The following is a 23236-nucleotide window of genomic DNA, read 5'->3' on the forward strand; positions in this document are numbered from 1 at the left end:
TAAACAATATTCCAGTGGAATTGTAGAAAATGACATTTTTCTAAGTGTGTGATATTTTTCCAGTTCTACTAGTTTTTGTTTGTTTATTAAATACTTTATTTTTCTTTATATTTATTTACACCAAATCTCTGGATTTTTCTTTTTTTTTACTATAATGAAATTAGTTATTTTAGTATTGTCTAGCTACATAGAGTAAATAACATGTAAGAACCTGTGCATAATGTTTGCTGGGTAAAAACAGGTAAGACATAAATTGTGAGCATATTTAGTTATGAGTGAACACAACTGTAAAGTTGAAAATGAGAAAACCCTTATAAAACCATATGTTTGTCCTACAAGCTAGTATAGAATTGGTATTCCTTCTGCATCTTTTCGTTTGTGTTGGCCTGGCATGGCAAGGTGATTAAGGCACTTGACTTGTAATCTGAGAGTTGCGGGTTTGATTCCCTGTCACACCAAACATGTTCGCCCTTTCAGCTGTGGGTGCATTATATTGTGACAGTCAATCCCATTATTTATTGGTAAAAGGATAGCCCAAGAGTTGGAAGTGGGTGGTGATGACTAGCTGCCTTGCCTTTAGTCTTACTCTGCTAAATTAGGGATGGTTAGTGCAGATAACCCTTGTGTAGCTTTGCAGGAAATTAAAAACAAACCAAATTTTTGTGTTAACTTTAGATTCAGTAAAGAAATACATTTATATTTCTATGAACTAATACAATAATGTAAAAGTTAAAATAAAATCAAAATAAATAACTGTTGAGTGCAAGTTCATTAACACTTTGATGATTGATTAGTTGTGGCTTCTTTTAAAGAAATTGAAGAATCTCTTTCATGAATTTCATCTATAACATATCTGATTTTCAATTTTACTGATTTCTTTGAACATTTCAGGTTCAGACCACATCAATTTCACCTACTTCATGTCAAAAACACTTGAGCTATCTTTGAACTTTAGGATTAGAGTGTTTCTCTAAATTATCTTCAAGTTTTTTGATAGTTGAACTGATGTAGCACACTCACATGTACTGTAGTAGAGGTTTTGAGTGATATATGACTTGATAAAATGGTATTTGATTTTTAAACTTGTGAATTCTCAATAGAGGTCCATACAAGGCCAAGCTCCCTCTTATAGATGTTTTTCTAGATAACCTTGGTTGTTTTAAAACCAGAATAAGAAAGTTTCTTTCAAAGAAACTCTTGACAATTATTTTACTGTAACTTTGGTTATGCTAATGTTTTGTGTCTTACCTAGATGCTGAATTTTCAATACTGGAAAAACCTGGGATTAAGGATGTAGGTAAGAAAATATTTAAGGTTTTAATATAGAAAACTTGTAAACAAATATTGTAACCTGTTAAGTTGTTTACCCAGAACATAGTAGCAGGTAAAAGAATCTTATTTTAAATTTTATCATTCTAAGTAAAATATTTAAACATTGTTTTTCCAATACTTTTGTTTTTTGTTGAATGAGCTAATAGAAACGGTTGTGAAAATGCATAATCCTCCATTCTTAGGTGATTTATCTGTATCCTTAAATGAAGTTACAGTGGAAAAGAATTATTCTAAACATAGTAAGAGAAAATTTTCTTAATTGTATATGATAATATTGGTGAGTTCAATTAATACATTCAGAACAGATGTATAAATGAGCAATTTTTTTACTTATAGCCAATTCACAGAAAAAGGGGAGTTTTTTACATTTTCTGACTGACTTTGAAATTGACTTATTTGATTATTTTCTACTATTTTTGTGTTGTTTATGAAGAATGGATTAAGAAAATTTTAGGTACACTCTTTTGTCATGGAGATATTACCCTCTAAACATGGGATTTCTACAAAGATAGTCATCATTTTTCAGAGTAATAAGCCAGAAAGTATTAGATAGAAAAGTCAGTGTTGATTATAGTGTACCTGAATATAATACAACAATATTTATGCTAAAACAAACAAAAACAACAAGTTTTGAGTTTATTTTTCCAAATTTATGGGGAGGTGGCTTTATTAACTACTAGGATGGTATGGAGAAATTGTATTGATAAAATAAAGAATTAAAATATGCATTAAACTTCACATTAGGAAGTTTTTCAGTCACATTATGCATGCTGTAATGCAGTGAAACATTGGTTCAACTTGAGGCTATCTTGTTTTATACACTGATTCTGTCAGAGGCATTGCAACAGAAACATCAGCTTTCTTGTCTCCTGATTCCTCTAACAGAATACCTGTTTCATCAGAAGATAAAAATATATTCACTAGAAACTGTATCTCCAGCTTATAAGAACCGTTTATTGAATTTTGTTTCCATTTCTAGAAGAAAAACATTACGTGTATATTACATATGGCCTCCATTCTGTATCATTACATGTATATATATCACATATATTATTGTGTAACATTATTATCTGTATATTACATGAATATACATGTATATGTATCATAGTTTTTAGAAGCAGTGCATTTTATGGTAAAATAAAGAAACAGCTACATTGGATTTTGGTTAAAAGCTATGTACTAAAAATGTTGAACAGAGATTTGACATGTACTATAAATAATAATTACTTCTAAGTAAAAGTCAGTAGTGAGGAATATGTTTCTAACAGGATGTACTTACTTGGTAATGGGTCTTTTACGTTTTCCAACAAAGTATAGCAAAATATCCAAAGTCAAAGTACTTGATTGAATATGAATGTTTTTGAAATAATAACCAGATTTAAAACCTAAATTTTTATTGGTTGATGAATACGTTTGATGAAAAAATAAAGAGGATTTCACAACCACACACACAAATAAAAATTATTGTACACTTATGCAGTATACCATTAGATTCCAAACAACCTAGAAAAATTACCAATATTCAAAGAATTGTGATTTTTATTGTATTCACACTGAACCATATAACAAATGTTTTCACAGATTCAAAGTGCAGTGTTATTACTGTGGATAATTCTTGTTGATACATACTTACATTGTAGGATACATACATAAGCTACTATTTCATGGACAAATTTTCAATAAAAATACTTCATTAAAAACTGATCTTTTTTGTACAAATATGTAATATTTAATAAATGTCTGCCAAATTTTATGAAGATACATCCATTGTATTAAAAGTTACAGTATTTATGAAAGCTATGTACAAATTAAACTAGTCACATGTTTGGCCCCTGGGAATGAGCTTGTGTTGAGAGAGATGGTGAACAGAGCAAATCTAGTGCATTGTGTGCTTAAAAACAAACATACTACTATTAGTGTGTATACGTAATAATCAGAAACCCTAATTATGGTTACTTAGTTATTTTCATGAGTCTTGATACTAATCATTGAGACTAAACAAACTTCAATTAATCAAAAAAAAATAACGAGAAAATTTTCAATTTTTTTATTTCTAGGTAGTTGAAATAGTTGTAAACACTATTTGATTATTTTTGTGATACCTGTAAATAATTTCATGGGATACCAATAAGCCTAATCAGTAGTTCCAGTTTTATTGTTTTTACGGAAAAACATATTATTTTTCTATTATTTCTTCTTCTTCCAAACACTATTCAGTTGACCACCATTCCTGCATTTTCTTGATATTTGATAGAGTTATATCTATGTTCAATATGCTCAGACATCTTTTTCATTTTTTTGATTTAGGCCTCTTTGAGGATTTTAGGAGGTCAAAGATCAACTCCAAAATGTATATTTTGGACTTCTGTGTGATCATATTTACAGCAGTCAAAATGAAAATTGTTACAAATGTAAATTTGTATGTTGAATATAATGTTAAAAGACCAATATAAAATAACCAAATGAATGTTGTATTGTCAATTTCATTTTCATTCCCCTGCATGTTTGACATTTGCTGGGCCAGTGTAGTTTTAAAACACACTGGGTTTCAAATCAAAACTACCATGAATGGTTAGAAAGGGATTTACACTCTAGAAGAGCAAGATATAAACCATGCTGAAGTTTATTTAACATCAATGGCATAAGAGAAGTAGCCTTAGGCAGTTATATTACAAGTAAGAAACATGCAAAAAATATGAAGACGTTGAAGCAGTATCAAGCAACAATAATATATCTACATATTTTTGAAGCTACTTGAACAAAATATTCATCTTAAAGAAACAATTACCACTGTTGTTATCATCAATTCAACTTCCAGCATCCACTCATATGTTTCTTTTACAGATGTTTTGAAATCAAAAGTTTTATGGACTTTGAAAGCAAATGACTGTGATGGTTCACTTCATTCAAATGAAACAATCATAGAACTTTTCAAGAGTATGCTCCCTGATAGTAAGGTTGCCCAAAAGTTGTCAGATAAAACATCACAGTTAGTAATACATGGATTAGCTTTGTATTTCACTTCTAACCAAAGTAGAAAATCAAGAAGTCTGAGAGATATATTCTTTTGTTTGACAAGAGCTTGAACAATTTCTTTAATATAAAACTGTGTAATAATATACTTTTAGGATGTATGAAGTCTAGTCTACACAAGATATCAAATAAAGAGTTTTAGGACATATACTGTCACTGATCTATTTGACAAGCTATTCCTTGGCTTCAAATACTTTGGTTTTAATAATTTATTATAGGTATCTATGGGCAGCTTCAATGTTAACTAGAAATTACATTAAATATTATCACCTGAAGTTAATAAACTCAATTCAAGAAGACTTGTTGCAAGTTTTATGTTCTATCTCACACACAATTTCATAATACTATTAGCAGTGGGTGTTAAGTAGCTGATTGAAAGTTTGAAAAAACTGCTATTTTTTAGAGATTCACAAACAAGAACTGATGTCTTCATAATTGAGACTGGATGTTCAGATGTTACATCAAACTTTTATAAGCACTGATGGCTAGAGAACATCAGAGTTATAAAAGAGTGTTTATCTGTGCTATCTCATCTTAAAACATCTGTGGGTGTGCATAAAAACCCACCAAAATTAAAATCATTTGACAGTATTCATGAAGTTTTTAATTCTAATCACCAAAGTACTGTTTGTTTTTTTCTCTCATTTTCTAATGAAATATAACTTTTTCTAAAATAATTCCAGGATAATAACCCAGTGTTACCTTTTATGGCTTCAGATCTTTGCTTTGTCAGGGGTTTCCTTTACAAATCTGTCACTTCAGAACAACTACAAACATAATTGGACTGCATCATGTTTGAAGTCTGGATTTAACAGACAAAACATATTTTAAAAGAACCTTGGAAAATTAATACTGGTTTTGTTACAAAGAAAATCTGTAATTTTGAGAGGATTTCAAAAACTAGTGATAAAGACTTTCTAGGATTTAGACTTGAATGGAGACAATTCCTTAAGGCTGTTGTGAAAATTATCCAGAAGTTCCCTCAGCATATAGCTTGGTAAGGAACATGAACTGCTTGAATTTGTAGGTCATGATGTTAAATGCATCATCCAGTGCTATTATTTTTTGTATATTGTTTAAAACGTCTCTTGAATGTAGGCAGAGTGGAGAAATGGGATTGTGACAGTATTTTTAGGCAATACAAAGAGTTTTTCATAACATCTCTGCAATTGCCTAATTCAAGAACTTGTATGTTTTAAAGAAAGCACAGACTTGATACTCTATGTTTCCATTTCCTGTTAGACAATAAAAAACCTCAAATGTTTGGGAGAGTTTACAAAACTCTACTTTCCCTGTCTCATGGACAGGCTAGTGTCAAAAGGGGCTTTCCCAGTAAATAAAAAACTATTATGCAAACTAAAAAAGCTTGCCTTTTAATATTAGGAAAGCTATGATTGATCATATTACACGTGCTTGAGTGTCCTGCACATAAATAAATATAAGTACTTAAATGCTTACGTTTGTTGGAAAACTGGAGATAAAAATATAGGATGTACTTAAGACATGGATATACAAGTTTCACCAAAATTAAGATTCTCTTTTGTGAAATAATTGAAATAGAAGCACTGTTGCATGTGATTAAAATGAGTTTTAATATTTGAAAATATAATGTCACACAGAAGATGATTTTCATGATTAGTGGTATTTGCTAAGTGATAAATCAACAGCTTCATCAATCCATTAGTGCAATGTTCTTCAGACATGGGTATGTACAAGTAAAAGATGGATAAATAAATAGAATAAAAAATGTTGGTACAACTGCCAGCCATTTATCTTCCATCCAATCAGCAGTTCAACAACTTCAGTTACAAAAAAAGAAAAAAAGGCTGGTGGTGAGTGATACCAGCTAGTTGCCTTTCCTCTAGTTAATAGTTCAAAATTATTGATAATGGCAGATAGACCTAGTAGCTTTGCTGTAACACAGACAGAATAAATTTGGTGATAGTATTTTAATTACATGGAATAAATTACAATAGTAAAAGTTGTAAACTGTAATTTTGATTACTGTATGACAGTCATTTTAATCATAATTTCAGTTAAGCATTTGTTAGAATAATCAGAAATACTGATTTTGTTCAGTTCATTATTTTTTGTATAGTTGCAGTCATTGTAATTGTAATTTTAATTAATCAGTTTAATCACAATTTAAATTAATTGATTTGTTTACTTGACACTAATCAGTGTAATTTTTCCTCATAGTTAATAAATGACTAAATTGCTTAGCTGTACACAGAATATATGTCCATATAAGTTGGATATATAAATGCTTAAATGCATTTAATACATGAAATAATTAGTCATCACACATTTGCAATTAATTTTACAGAAGACTAATTTTGTTAATAAATGTTAGGAAAACTTTAATTTCATAATTTTCAGGACTAAACCCTTCTTCACGTGATGTCATTAATGAAATTATTTCTAGAGTTTTTATTTCTTCATAAGTTATCTGAATATCGTTTGTGTGATTTTTATTTTGTTTTTCCTGTTTTGGGAGAAAAATACCAGCAACAATTGGGTAGTGTCATCTAAAGTTAGTTTGGAAACCTTATGCATGTATATAGATAAAAAGGTTGATGACAAAAATTGTACTTATTTAATTTTTTTGTGCTTTTACAACCAAAAGTAATGTTGAAATGTAGGACTGGCCCAATAAATTTTCAATGTAAGATTTTATTTGCACTTTGAGAGCATATATTATAATAATCTTATTTTTTATTGTAAAAACGAATCCATTGTCTTTTCAAAATTAGACAAACGTGAGTGCTTTTTCTCTCTGGTAGTTCCAACTAATTCTTGTAATGTCTCAGAAACAATGTTGCCACATTCAAGGTTTACCATTGTTAGTCTGCCTGGCACAAGAGAAGTTGTTTTATTAAAACCTTTTAAATATGAATGAAAAGACAGTTATGAGAGAAAATATAACAAGAAAAGCTTTAAAAATATTTATATTGTTTTATTTTTTAAGCAAATGCTTGATAATATGTTTGCCTATAAATTAGTGGCAAAAAATTGGCTTCTATTCTGCTCAGACTAGATAAAAAGCTGGGAAACATTTAAACAATATAAAAAATAATGTTGAAAATAAAAAAAAATCAAGGTACATTTAGTTTTACATTGACAAATAAAATTCCATTGATAGATTTAGATGTGATTACTTATAATTTCTTAATATAATTAGTTATGTTGTTGGATAATTCTAACATTTTATTCAGGAACTTGTAATGGTTTAATTTATTTGACAAAGCCAAAACTGTATTGCTAAGGTCTTCTGTGATTACATTTTTGTGGCTTTAAGCTTCTAAAGCATGGTTTCTCAAAAATATTTTGAAACAAAAGATGTGGTAATAATGAAGCTGTTTTTGTTTTGTGGAAAAGTATACATGTCTGCTCTCAGAAGGGTGGCTTTAAAGGATAATAATAATAATATGCCTCTATAAAATACTTATCAAGTTACAGTAAATAGTATTCCTATATAATTTTGTTAACTGAAGAGTAAATGTCAAAATCGTACATAAATCATATCCTTCACTGAGATAGTTGTTGAAATGAATTTTTGTTAACAGCTGCAAAAACTGACAGTAATAATCTTCAAAGTATTTGTGTTCAATTCAATGTTATCATAATTAGGTTTCACTCTACACTCATAGTTTTCTGGCTTTGTTTTAATAATTTAATGGTAAATGTAGTGAACATATATGACCATGGTAAATTTATTTGCAAACATTTTTTTCTTTAATATAGAACCTGAAAACTTTACCATCACTATAGCTCCAGAACTGTCAACTGCTTTAACCCTGTATTTCAGGTGAGGTACTGCCCTACACAGCCTAAGCATGAATTATTGTACTCTTCATGGAAGTTTAATGTTTGTGAAATATTTAACAATATTAATATTGCACTACACAATAATAACTATTTACTACTTACCTTATTTCTTCTCTGAGTCATTTCATAAGCTTGAATTTAAGTGTAGGGTAAACTTTAATTATTTATCTGTTACTTTTTGGTCAGTTTGAGGTTAAATGTAACTAAAATTGATTTCTAAGATGTATTAATATATTGACCTGATTATAAATATAGGTAAATGCATTATATGTATTTGTTCAAACTCATACTGGGAACCACTCTAAGCATAAATTCATGAGTAGGTGTTAATTTTTTTTAACAAAAAATCTGATTGCCAGTAAAAAAATCATATTGATTAGTGGTCAAATATTTATAATTATAGAAGTTAGAGATGGAAACATTATATCAAAATATGTATTTATGAATTTTAAATATTCAGTGTTACATTAATATAATCTTTTCAAAGTCAGCTATAATTTTATGAAAATATGAACTCCTTAATGTTAGAAAACCCACAATGTTTGAAAAAGAATCATTATTTTATGCACAATTCTAAAAATAAGACAGTTTTCTCTCTTAAAATACCAATAACTTACCATACAAGATTAAAAATCAGTAAAAACCCCAAAGAAACTGAAATACAGTATCATACACTCTACATATTTTCAAATGTATCATGCGTTTTCTTTAGGAGTGTTATGTTTTGTAAAAATAACTCTTATTTATACAATTATCATAAGACCAATTTACATATTAAAGAATTTTGTGCCATCTACTGACAACATTTCTATCAAGTCCATCTCTCTTATTTAATAATTTAAATTTATTTTTTTATATTTAATTATCTTAGTAGATTCACATATATTCATACTAACTAAATTTCCAAGTTGTGCTAAAATAATCGTTTTTTCCCATTTAAATGTGTGATTAGTTTCACTGATGTGTTCTGCTGAAGGTGAAATAGTAATATTATTGTTTTTAACATTTATTTTGTGTCATACATTTCAGAATTTTAAATTTATTATAGTATGTTCTATGTAAACTATTACATACACATGATTTTTTATAAATAAAATTAATTTAATGCAAAAATTTGGTATCTTTAACTGTATTAATAATTTGGTTAACTTTGAACTTTGTTTATTGGTGTATTTTTTGGAATTTTTAAAAAAAATTTTCATTATTTGACAGGATAAGCCTGTCATAAATGTCATTTAAATAAATGACAGTACCAAATGTTGTTTTAGCAGGGTTTTGCTGTTGAAAATGAAGTTTGTTTTTGTTGTTGTAAATTCCAAAATGGAAAGAAGAGTGTGTTGGGGATATGAATTAAAGGGTTTATTACAGTAAAGATCAAGTGCAATATTACAAGCTTTTTTGACTGGAACTTTATTGAAGAGTAATAAAGTATCAAAGCTACCCATTAAGGCTTTAGGGTTGAAATGGTTTAATGTGTATCTGAAGAAGACAGCTTTAAGAAAAAAACCTGCAGATGTTACATACGGTGTGAGGAGCCCAGGCTATGTATTTACCAAATTATAGTGAAATGAGTCATAAGGGGAGAATATAGGTTGGATAGGGCAGTCTTCTTTGTGTGGTTTGGGAATGCCATAGTTGTGTGTGTCAGTTTTCCTTAAATAAAAATAAGTATCTTTAGTTATTAAGTTATCTTTCTTCATTTGTGACAGAGTTTAGTTGTTTTTCATGTGTGTTTCTTAGGTTGTTTAGAATTGGTACAAATTTGTTATTGTCTGAAAAAATTGTATTCATTTTGTTGATGTTTTCAGTGTATTCATGATAACAGAAGTGTTGCCTTTGTCAGTTTTTTTTTTAATTTTAAGGTTGCTATTGTTTTACAGTTGTAGATGCAGTTTATCTTTCTATTAATGAGATTGGTCCTCAGAATGGATTTGGTTAACTACATTAATGATTTTGCTAGGGAATTCTTTGAAAAATTTGTTTAAGATTCAGTTTTTGGAAACCTTAGGAAACCATATTTTGTTACAGTTACTTATCATAAAAGTCTGATGATTGGACTTTTGTATTACTTCTTCAGTTGTACTCTCTTTACTAACCTGAAGATGATCTAGGAAGGTTGAAAGGTTGTTCTCTGCTTATTAATAAAAGTGTTAATACCCATACCAGCTGCTCTGAGATACATTTCTTCTTGTTCTTTGCTGTATAAGATGGAAGTAGTCTTTTGTTTTATATTGTGTATATACACATATATCTCTGGAAACTACTTGTACCTGAGGATGACAAAATATTTTTTAAACTCTGTACATTTATAATGAATTTTTTTTTCATTACACAATCAAGCTGTCTGAAAGCTTTTATTTAGACTACTTTATTATAGGGGTATAAAAATAAACTTGATTAATAAGTTAACTTTTAATATTATATAAGTTGTAATTTCTTAGTATCAAAAGGATTTATTATATACATTTTCTATTTCTGCCTGGTCACTGTAATGTAAATTTTAATTGCCCTGATTTGCTAAGTTTTAATTTTTTAATTACCCATCTGTAGTGTCCCAAGTTTAACATAATTTACTCAATATAGTACAGATATTACTAAAGTATAGTTTAAATTTTTATAGGTTTAGAAACTTATTAATTAGGTGAGATAAGAAAAATAAAAAGAAATTTATGCAAATCATGCTGGTGAGTAGCTCGTGTATTACATTTTTCAGTACCATAATTTGAGCTTCACATTTGCTGTGTATTTAGGGGAGAGTGGGTACAGTAAGACATGAAAGTTGTCTCTCCTCATAATTTTCTAATTTTATGTACTAATTAACTCAAAGTAAGTTCAAGTCTAAAAATAAATGATTGGACACAGACAGTGTCTGGCACAAAACCAGTGTTTGTCTGGTACAATTTTGTCAGTACTGGATATTCTGTTTGGCATGGAACTTGTAGCCAATATTTCAATTTGTAATGCTGTTTACAACTATTCTGACCAATTAACTCTGAAAACAAAATCAAAAGGGTGCAGAATAATTAGCAGTGAAAAGTTCCCAAGGAACATAGATGAAGGTCTCAAGCAGTTAATGAACATGCACTCAAGCATGAAACTTGCAAGAAAAATGTAGGTACGAAGTTGTTGATTTCTGCCTCACTCTCTCTTCTGACATTTGCAGTGTTTTCCTGAATTATTGTGTTTTTTTTGTTATTGTTCAAAATGCTCATTTAAAATGTTCTTACATTACAGTGATACATATAAAGACTTGAAAAGTTCAGAGCTCAGGATTCTGTTACAAAGAAAACGTTTGTACTAAAGTTAGTGACACTACAAAAATGGATTAACAAAGACCTTACAAAAGAAGACAGTAGTATTTAGATAAGTTATGATACTGACAAGAATGGACACATAGAAAGACTGTATTACATTTTTTAAATGCCTCAATTATTAGCACTGAGAATTTCTAGTTATCCAACCCAAAAGACCATTCCAATACAAACTGCCTCCTTTAAGCTTTCTAGCTCTATGTTAATGGTGAGTTTAGATCAGGAGAATGAGTACTTTTACAAGAAAAACTAATACTTGATCCACAGCAACCAACTGTTGTTGAGGGATTTACTCACTCTACAGATGTGTAACAAGAACAATTGAGGAAAGTTTGATGTTGCAGAACATGAGCTGCCCTTCACTGTACATGAAGACTCAATTAAGTTTTAGAAAATCATGGCATTGACGTTAGTGATATGTACATTAATTGCATCCAGTGTGATGAGTTTGTCAATTTTCATAGCAAATATCTAGAACAGAGGTTCCCAACCTTTGGCACTCGCGACATGAGAATGTAATTGATGAAATAAAATTAATGTTATCCCAAGCTACTTCTAACAAGGCTACGCGACTCCCCTGCCAAGGCTTCACAACCCCCCTGCCAAGGGTTCCCACTGGTTGGGAACCCCTGATCTAGAAGATAAACTGGGGATGGATTTTCAATGAGCCTAGATTTTACAATGTGTTGTTAGAGGAAGCAACAGACTGCAGTGTAATAAAGAAAGAGGTTGTCTGTGTGTTATATTATGACACACAGTATTTTGGAGGGCATGTTGGAGTCAAACTTTTATTTCTTCGCTTAACTGACATTAAAAAAGCACATGCAGCAGGAACTAAATCAGCTATTGAGTGAAGCTTTTCTTTACTAGACATAACTTATAATCAACTTTATTCAAAACTTGTTTGATTTATTTCAGATAGAGTGTTAGTGAATAGTGTAGATAAAAGTAGTGTGAAGACCTTGCTTCAAGAGAATTCACTATGGTTAAATTTTCAATATTGTATGGCTCATCTATTAGAATTGGCTATGAAAAATGTTCTTCAGGCAAGTTAACCACCTGCTCACAATCCTGTAATATATATCTACCATAAATCCCCCGTAGAAACTACAGGAACTAAAGTCAGTTTGTGAACTTGTGAAGAGTACATTTGACTTTGTAAATAGATCAGTAAAACCAAAACAGCATGTGGAAATACTATTAATTTCATTGAAACTGGATTAGTTCTGGATAAATTTGGCATTTATGTGATGCATTTGGAAAATCTGGCTGCTCAGAGAGGTAATGATGAAATTGCTGGGTATTAGAAAAAGTAAAAAATCAGTGATATGTTGTTGCACATTTCACTTTTTCATTGATATGTTAAGTCATTTGGCAGAATTACCAAACATTTTTCAGAAAGAAAGAATCAACATTGTCTGTGCTATTAGTTTTTAAAAAAATTAAAATGTAAACTTGTGATACAGTATTTCCCTCCACTTACAATATTAACTTATCTCATTTTGAGCTGCCTTCTATATGCAGGCTTTTATTTTTATAATGCATGCCACAAGCTTTCTCTCTCATGCAACTCACCATGTGACATCTTTCCACCAATAGGAAAACACTACTACCACATGATGGATGTGACTCCCTCTATGTGTCACAGTGTCTTTCTTTTTGCTCCTTGTTTCTCAAAGTGATTTAATTTTAGTTAATTTACTTTATTTTAAGAATTTTGTTTTCCACTTTATTTTCAGAAGTGTTTGATTTACCTGCATTTCACAGCAAAAATTTTCATTTGTTTGTTTGTATCAAGCATAAATTCCAAAGTAAATGTTACTTTGGTACACTTTAGGTACATCTCATTCATCTAATACCATACTATAGGTCATGGGTGTGGGTGACTCATTGAGGGATTTGTTGGCCTTTATTTGCAGGGAGGGTGAGCATTATATTGGACAACCTTTGTCTCCTGCTGTTACCCCTCTTTATCTTGAGCCTTTCAAGCCTGGCCAAGCTGACAAGGATTTTGATCATTTGTTTTTTTCCACCCTAAAGTTTGATGTGCCATTTGAAGCTCTATTTGAAGATTCTATTAGACTTTCATTGGCTTTCTTGGATTTCATTTATTGAGTATGTGATGTTTTGTCTGTTGCTTCTATTTATTATGACCCATGCCCTTCCCTATTACATTCTTAACCTTCATTTTCCCTGTCTCCTGATATTTGAGTTTAAACTGAATGTTTTGCCTCTCAGTTAGGTGACAGTGTTAGTATGCGTCGTTCCCCATGAATGTTGGATTAGTTAAACCTCTGTTATCATAGGACTGTCTACATCTGGACCAACAGTTGTTAAGTTAAATTATGCCTGGTTTGGGGGTAGGAACCAAATCTCCTGTTCTTCTTACCAATGCTCAGTTTTTCTGTCATCATTTTACCCTAGCAATATTTTTTTGGTACCTCTTCTCAATCCATCTCTTGTTGGAGGCTCTTCACAGGATCCCTGATGGTTTTCTGGGAACATCCTCTCCCTTCTCACTTTTATATTGCCCTGTCTGTCGTCTTTGGTTCTGGTCCTGTAAACATGGTTTATTTGTTGTTGGGACCTTATGGGTCATGATGCTACATTGTCACAGACCTTTCTCCTGGTTCCTTATCTTCAGGACCTTCTTGTGGCCCCATAGATGTTTTGTGTTTGAGCCAATTCTAGAGTCTTTGGAATCAAGGGTAGCTTCAGTCTATCAAAAGTCTGCTCCTTCTCATCTGAGGACCCATTTGTCCCAGTTGGAGTGAAGCATAGCACAGATACCTGTCTCCTGATCCTCTTCTTCCCTGTCCTTGCCCATTCTTTCTTCCTGCAGTGCCACTCTTTGCCATTTTTCACAAAGATGCATGGTACACCAACATTGGTTCCAGTGACAGTTTAGAAGGAGTACATCTGACAACCTGGAGTCCTTTCATCTCCAATGTTTGAGTTCACCAACTTTTGACAGAGGGGTTTTTATATCAGTTACTTTTCCTCCCCTGTTACATGTGCCTGTTTCCTTTGTTTCTCCTCAGAATCCCTTGTCACACCAGCATCTGTCCAAGGTGGTTCCAGATTTCTTCACACAACAGACTATCAAACCTGGTCCATGTGATTTTGCAGATTTACTCTCATCTGTTTGTAGTTTCCAAAACAACATGGGACTGCTGACTGGTCATTGACCTGTCTCATCTCAATTGATATGTTCACACCCCATATCACCTCAAAATCCCATATTACTTTTTGGTGGGTTTTTCTCCACGTCTTTGGATGACCAAGACAGACATCTCCATATACTTGTCTGCGTATTTCCACATCAAAACTTTCTTGTATTTATCTTTGCTTTGTCCATAGTGGGATAATGTACCAGTTTTTGGCTGGTTTTGGTGCTTTACATTTTCTGTGAAGTGGTGTGAACCTTCTCTCTTTGTCTTCAGGTCATGGGATTGTGCTTTCACTTTTATGTGCAAGACTTTTTTCTTTTTGCTTATTCCAAGTGATAGTTGGCCTGTCATACTCATCAGCTTCTACTATAAGCTGCTCGAGTGGGCTGATTGATCTAAATGAACAAGTCCTTCCTTCATCCTACCCAGTATCTTGTTCATCTGGGTGTTATTCAAAACCCATCTTGGTCAGACCCAACCTTTTCTTCTGTATCTCTGTTCTATGGAACTGGTTGTTTGGAATGCCCTATCTGCTCCTTCTCTTTTTGTTCATGAGGATCCATCACTTATGGGGATGTAATTTTTAGGATTTCTTTTACATCCTCAGCTAGGCTCATATGCAATCCTTTCACTGAATCTTCCATTATCAAAGGAGCCTTGCCCAGGATCTCTCAGATGCTCCTATAACCCTTCTTTACTACATTGTAGCTGATCTACGATGAAAGTTGAACAAGGCTCATACACTGGTTGGAGTCCCACTTCCTTCTCTGCAGCCAGATTTATGTCTGTTCATGGATATTTCCCTTCAGGGCTGGGGTCTATGGGTAGATCACCAGGAGGCTTCAGGTCATTGGCCTTTGGGGGAATGTTCTCTTCACATCAATGTTCTTAAACTTGCTGTTCATCTGACTTCAGATCACTTTTTTCCCATCTCCAAATATCATCTGGTTGTGATCTATTCCAACGATTCAACAGTGGTGGCTCATATCAGTCACCAAGGTGGCACCCAGTTGAGATTGCAGTATTTTCTAACATTGGATCTACTCTTTTGGCCCACAATCATCACATTCATTTGATGGTTGTATCATGTATTGAAGTGTTTTTAGTGTTATGGTAGGTTGTCTTTACTGACTCAACCAGAATGGTTTACACAACCAAATGGTCTCTTCATCCCTTTGTACTTCAGTGGCTTTGCAATCAGTGGGATGTTCCTTATATTGATGCATTTAACACCACCTCTAACAACCATTACTTTTGTTTTTGTCACTGGTTCCTCACCCTTGGGCTTTGGCTTTAGATGCCTTCAGCCAGGATTGGATGCCAGTACCTTGCAGGCTGGTTTTGAATATTGAGGAAACCAATCAGTTTAAGTCCTCACACAAGTCTGGGGTTTTCCTGCTTCCTCCGTCAGTTCTTCAGATGTGTTTGATTTACCTGTATTTTGCAGCAAAACATTTTAACTTGTTTGTTTGTATCAAGCATGAATTCCAAAGTAAATGTTACCACTTTGGGTACATCTCATTCTTCTGATACCATAATATAGGCAATGGGTGTGGGATGTTTCTGTTTCTATTCTCTGTATAGGTCAGCATAGGAAAATTGTAACTTCAAACATTCAGTATAGAAAAGTTATAAGATATTTCAGTTATAAAATATTTTTGAGCAAAATGGAATGTTCAAATAGAGCACAACATAGATGTTATTGACCTTTGGATGTTCTAGAACACTCTCATGGTCGTATGAGTTGATTGCATATGATGGACTTCCCTCGGATACTGGATGACACATTTCTAGATCTCTGGCTCATTGTTACTTCTGTGTCATACATTAAGTCAGTGTTTTCCTCATATTCATGATTTTAGGGCTTGAGATGAAGCCAGTATGATCCTCATCCTACCCTCTCACAAACGAGGAGGTTTTGGATGTAGTTTACTTACCAAGTACAATCTTCTATGTCCTAACCATTCTACATCATGGAATATATTCATCTTACTCACTTAACTTCTCTGGGATTTTGTTTCCATATTTGTCTGGTTGGAATCATTTTCCAGTTCCTTTCCTTTTCAGCCATGTTTCTTTCTAGCTAGTCATGGCGAGTAGATATGTGGCTCGGAAGTAGTGTGATGTTCCTCCTCCAATCATCTAATCTGTTTTTCTACTTTACAGAAGTATCTTCCAGACATCTGTTTTTCTCTTGCACTAATCTCTCCTTCTTTTCAGTGTGTTATTTTAGCTAGTCTTGTGAGAGGAGGAAAGTACAGTTATTGGAAGGTATAATTTTTTGAGAGGAGGAAAGTACAGTTATTGGAAGGTATAATTTTTCTGTACTGAAAATGTATTTTTGGTAGGTGCTTCCCTCTTCTCACACTTCCTACCCTTTTCCACATGATCTTCTGGTGCTTATGTCTTTTGCCAATCTTCGAAGTGGTGGTCCGGTAGTGGCGCATAGAGGGAGTCATGTGTATCATGTGTTAGTAGTGTTTTCCTGTTGCTGGAGAGATGACACTATGATAATTTGTATGAGACATGTTCAAATATTTGATTCCAATTGTGAGTGCAGAAGGCTTGTGGCATGTATTATAAAAAAATGTTTATGTATAGAGAGGAGCACACAATGGGAAAAGTTAATCTTGTGAGTGAAGAGAAGTAACTATTGGAAATACATATTCAGTATAGGAAAATTATAACTTCAAACATTCAGTACAGAAATGTTATAAGATATTTCAGCTGTAAAATATTTTTGAGCAAAATGAAATGTTCAAATAGAGTTCACACGTACCAAGGTATTCAATTAAACTCTGCCAATTTGACAAAAATCTGGTATTATTGGAATCAAAGAAAAAAGGAACAATTGAGTCTGTATCCTCTTGCATATCTTTCTGTTTAGATGACTATGGAAGTTCTTTGTTATAAGAAATTGCTCTTGTATTGATCACTAAATCATGAGTAGCTAGAGCTTAATTTACCATGGCAAATGAAGACAGAGCCTCCGTCTTCTCCAAATTGAATGAAGGACTTTTTTATTCTGAAATAAGTTAATTATTTGAATATTTTCAAGCTTTCTTGTGTAATGCTCCCATCAAATACACCTGTATTTGATGTTATTGATGAGTCACGTTACCTTCAGTATCAGTTACTTAGAACCTTGTACACATAACTATAAGAAAATATGGAGATATCTTTTTCAGTCCTCCTATACAGAAACAAAATGAAATGGAAGAACATGGTAAAATTTACTGAATATTTTTTTCTGTTCCAGTCTCAAATGCAAAACTAGAAATAATGTTTTCAAATTACAGTGAGTTAAAGTTGATTCTAAGTGTTTAGTAAGTTAGAAAAGGGTAACATATTTACTTGAAATAACAGAAGAATGTCCTCCACTTTGTTCCTTTGGTGTGACCTCATTAATTAAACTATAGAGTGTAAGAAACATTAGGGGATACAATCAAAAGGTAAAAATACAAAAAGCATAAACAAAGATAAAAAAAAATGTTACAATAAGTATAACTACACTGAACTTATGTTAATAGGCAGTAGCAGCACAGAAGTTGATGGAGATGTGATCACCAACTGCTCTAATGTAAATAGCCAGGCTTCAAGTTCTGGGTCTGAGGCTGAAGTGCAGTTACAGATTAACAATGATGCATGTTGATGTATTGAAAATATTTTTGTTAGTGATGCTTATTCAGAAACATAAGAACTGTTTGGCCTTTAAACACTGTGCCATTTCAGTAACTTCAGTTTACTATTATGTTTTACAGGGCAGAGTGAAACAGTACGTGGGTCACAATGAAATGCACACTGCAATCTTGTGTGGGTGTCTTTGAGGTTTTATACCTACATATAGCATTGCTGAAGGATGAACTGTTATGCAGAGGTCTCCTCCTCAGAGATTTGAGGTGGGCAATGTCCATTTCTCTTCAATTACTTGTTCCATGTTAGTTTGAGATTTTCTGTGTATATTTCCTGAACAGTCTTCTGTAAGGTGTCTTTGTCTGACCTTCAGTTTTTGTTTTTTTTGGCTTTTTGTAGTGAGATTATCAACTGTAGATTCAGTTATAGATTAAATGAAGGGAGTTTCAGGCTGATTACAAAGTTCACAACAATCACTTAAAGTATTTGATAATTCTTCAGATGAGGATGGTTGGTTTATCATTGCACTGTACAGCAAGTCTGCTCTTCAGGATTATGTGGAAGTATTCCTGCCTTCTGGAAATCTCAGTGATACTTACTGGGATAATGGCATGCTGATTGGCAATACCAACACAACTTGCAACTTCATTCATTGTTAAGGTCTTTTGAGAATCCTGTTTCATCCAGAGGTTTGTGGCTTATTGTAGTATATCATGAATGGTTTATAAAATGCCACATCAATTGGTTACATCTTGTTTCTAGAGCAGGGGTCTCCAAAACCTTTTGGACAACGACCAGGATATAGCATGGAATACACTAACAGTTTGAATTCCTGCCATCTTCTCATTTTTTCAGTTTTTTAGCCATATAATATTATTAATAGAAGCCATTTCAAATGTTCACTGCATTTGCCTGTTGTGAGCTTGTTAAACATCTTAGCACATGTCAGAATATGCTCACAAAAGTATTCTTCGTGAGCACTGTTAACGATTTGTTGACAGACATAGCTTTTCATTTGGATCTTTTCACCAGGATTCTGTGTCTGCTTTTTCATAAATATGTGATAATAAATAGAAGTTAACATAAAAATGGGCTTGACATTAAAACTAGCTCAACCTTAGTTTTGTCAAACTAGAGAAACACACATTTTTTTAGAAGTAACTGTAGCCATGCACAAAAGAAAATAATTCTTTGAAATAGTTTCTTAATGCTACATAGGCTTTTAGAATCAATTTGTAGCAAGAAAATAGTCTCAGTGGCAATGTGTTCTTTTGTAATAATGGGAAAAATGGTCAGCTACCCATTAATTACTTTTCTCAAGATGATACAATTTGTAGCCTGTATGTGTATGGTGAATACAAAAGACATCTTGGTACTAAAAATAAATGACCTGTACTAATCAAACCTATATTGTGCATTTTACATATAAAGTAATAAAGCTTATTGTTGACAAAATTGTGTCTTAACAAGTCAGACAGACTGCTTGAAATGCACAGTTGTTAAATTAGTTGATGAGAAAAAAATTGATTGAAGTTGTCAATTGAATATTTTGAACAAGAGAGAGAGAATTTTTTCTTTGTCATCTTGCAAGTTTCATAAGTTCTTCAACCTTATATTGAATGGAAAAGTTGAATTTCCTTCAAAAACAAAGTGAAAAAGCCCTTGTAATTAATTTATTAAACATCTCACGAGAAGTAACCTGTTAATTTTATGATTTTCTTATTAGAAAAATATTTCCTCCTTTGTTTTTAACAGAGATAGTATAAAGCTGTAGAAAATATGGATTGAGAAATACACTGTAGTAAATTTCATTCTGATAGAAAGTTTTTGTGTGGTTGGTACTGAAGTGAGGGGAGATTAAAAGTGAAAATATTTCTCTAAGTAAATATACTTTTCAACCAAATAATTTTATGAAATATAACTTAAAATGGGATACTTGTTTTATGGTTTTCAGGTCTGAGTTTACTACTGAAGAAGGAAGAACATATATTAGCAGTCCACTTCCTCACGTTATTTCATTTGAAGATTTGTTCCTTCCTCTTCTAGTGAATGATTGTGCTGGGAAAATAAAAGTTTTTGATTCTCTGTGGAAAAGCATTGTCTATAGAGCTAAACAGGGGTAATATATATATATATATATATATATATATATACACACACACACATACAGATGTAATTGTATTATATACAAAGAGTATTTATTAAGCTAGTTATTTATGAGCAAATTAAAATATCATGCTTACAACTAACAAAACATGCAATGTTTGATTTTTATATTATCAGTTTTTGTTGTCAGAACTGTCATATAACTTTGTAAGCATTTTTGTGGCTTTATGTGCCAACTTATTCTTCATTCCAGTTTGTTTTTTGCACAGTAACTTTAAACAATATAGAATTTTTTGTGGTCTTTGAATGTATGTATTTGTGGTGTGATGTGGTGGTATACATCAAAGTGTTACTTGTTCATTTTTAAAGTCTGACAGTTTCTGTATTTTAGAAAGTTTGGCAATAATTTAACTTGTTTTTTTTAATGTTCTTGTATTTCAGTCTTAAGGAAAGTAGTTGTCAGGAATCATTATGTCATATGCAATTATCAAAGTCAGCTCTTAAGGATCTTGTAACCAAGAGGTGGCACCAGTTTTGGGTTCAGGCAAACCAAGTGAAAGATGTAGAAAAAACAGTAACTTCCTATGATGTGGGAGTATTCTTACCATCACATGAACACATCCTTATGAAACTGAGTTACCAAAATGAAGGAACACTTGTTTATATTGTGACGGATAACTGGAAGATATTTCCTTGGTTAAATGAGGTTTTGAAAAGCCTTGAAATGAAATAGAAAACCAATAAAAAATATCCCATAGTAAAAAAATTTTGAACTTTTTTTTATAATGGTTTGTTGATTAATGCTGCAGTGTTAATGATAATAATAACAAAATGTTTTCTCTTTAAAAATAAACAAACATGGAGCTAATTAATGTCATCCATAAAGAAAAGCTAGAAAGTTAAATCATGGTTTGTAACTTTCAAGTGTTAATAATACATTAAATTGTTTATCATATCCAAACTGCTATTATTATTTAAACTTTAAGTTTTTTTTCTTTATAAGGGAAATTAAAGTAGTTTGGCCACAAAGAAAAAAAATACATAGTTTGATAAAGGTGGCTTAATGAGGATTGTTTTTTATGTATATTTATGCAGGGAAGATTTCCCTTAAAACAAGTAGCATTGAGGAAATAGCATAGCAAAATATTCTTACAAGTGAAAGATACAGTTCTAAATCTTAGTGCAAGGTGTAATTAGATATTGAAAATACTAGACTTGGTTTTGTATAAAGAAGAGTAACAGTAAATGATATATTCTCCCAAGACTCATTATTCATGGATAGCTTATTTTAAATAAAACTTTGATATGATGGATCTGGCTGTGGACAGTTTGTAAAGACTGCTCAGTTATTCATAAGCTTTATTTATTCTCAGTAAACTTTTATGATCTTCTAACCAAGTATGTTAATTTCATTTATTAAATGAAAACTAATGTTGAATGAAGTTTTAACAAGATGAAAGAAAAATTAATTTTGCTTAATATCAGTGGACATAGCTTTAGTTTCTAGAATTAGTACAATTTCAGGTCAAAGAAAAGTGATTAACTGAAGATTTCTTTTTCTTGCATTCCTGTTAGTCTGTTGTTGATTTCAAATCCGTTATTCCCAATGGCTCATTTCAGACAAAAGGTAGATATCAAATACTATTTTTTAAAAAATCTCTCATGTGAAATCTGTTATGGACTAGAATACTGAAGAAAAATTTGAGAAAGAAACATTTGCATTCCATCACCAGTTTAATTACTTGTGTAATCTTAAGGATTTTCATTAGCTTACCATTATAGATGTTTTACACCATTTAACATAAATCTTATCGGTGTTCGTTATGTATGAGTTTTGTAGCTAATTGTCTTGTGAACAAGTACATCAGCCTCCATATATGATACATAGTTTTATGAAATGGAACAGGTTGAATTTTTATGTCTTCAAAGACCACATATAGTTTTTTATAATTAGTGCAATATTTGCAGTATTAAATATTTTTATAGTTTTGGTGAAAGTAGAAAACGTAAAGACTGAGTACTGTACAAATAGTTTAAGGATAATTTTTATTTTTATTATTTTCTGGATAGTTTCAGTTTGTTAACTAATTTATGATTAATATGTCTTCTTGATTGATGATATATCTTACTCAATATCCAGATTTTTATTAAAGTTACAAGTGATTTAATGTATCATATGTATAGTCATGTGTGAACACTACTGTACAATTTATTTAGAATGTTTTGCTAAAGTTTATTTGGTACAAATATGCAATGAATATATATTACCTGTATTTGTTTACAACTGATCATAACATCTTATTTTCTATATTAATAATAGGAGAAAATGAAATATTTCACTTTTAGTTTTATTTCCTTCCAACTCTCAAATATTTTGAATAAACAAAACATAGCATGCACAGACTATAAAGAATCATGTTTATTATCTGTTCTCATTTAATAACACTAAGATGATCTACAATTGCAAGTTTTTAACTTGGTTCTTATTGTTTAAAACACGAAAGTCACAAACTGTGGGAAAAACTTAAGTGGGTTAAGGCGTTCGACTCGTAATCTTAGGGTCACGGGTTTGAATTCCTGTCGCACCAAACATGCTTGCCCTTTCAGCCGTGGGGGCATTATAATGTTACGATCAATCCCACTATTTGTTGGTAAAAGAGTAGCCTAAGAGTTGGCGGTAGGTGGTGGTGACTAGCTGCCTTCCCTCTAGTCTTACACTTATAAATTAGGGACGGCTAGCGCAGATAGCCATCGTGTGGCTTTGCGCGAAATTCAAAAACAAAAAAAACAAACCATTATAGACCCTTTACTTAAAATTTGCTT

At 31.8% G+C, this 23236-nt stretch overlaps 1 protein-coding gene across 3 annotated transcripts in view; it reads left to right on the forward strand.

The window, feature by feature from the left end:
* LOC143236948 (AP-5 complex subunit beta-1-like) overlaps positions 1-22823 on the forward strand; it is an 82560-nt gene extending 59737 nt beyond the window's left edge. For 2 of the 3 annotated variants that reach the window (XM_076475663.1, XM_076475665.1), the window contains 5 exons: positions 1253-1297; positions 1515-1571; positions 8110-8173; positions 20262-20426; positions 20855-21292. In XM_076475663.1, coding sequence (XP_076331778.1) covers positions 1253-1297; positions 1515-1571; positions 8110-8173; positions 20262-20426; positions 20855-21146 — 623 coding nt within the window. In that variant the 3' untranslated portion in view covers positions 21147-21292. Of the gene's footprint in view, positions 1-1252; positions 1298-1514; positions 1572-8109; positions 8174-20261; positions 20427-20854 lie in introns of all 3 variants that reach the window. The other variant, XM_076475664.1, reaches the window with a different exon arrangement.
* Positions 22824-23236: the final 413 nt, after the last annotated feature.

This window comes from Tachypleus tridentatus, chromosome 13 (genome assembly GCF_004210375.1).
Source record: "Tachypleus tridentatus isolate NWPU-2018 chromosome 13, ASM421037v1, whole genome shotgun sequence".
In the NCBI taxonomy this organism is placed as follows: domain Eukaryota; kingdom Metazoa; phylum Arthropoda; class Merostomata; order Xiphosura; family Limulidae; genus Tachypleus; species Tachypleus tridentatus.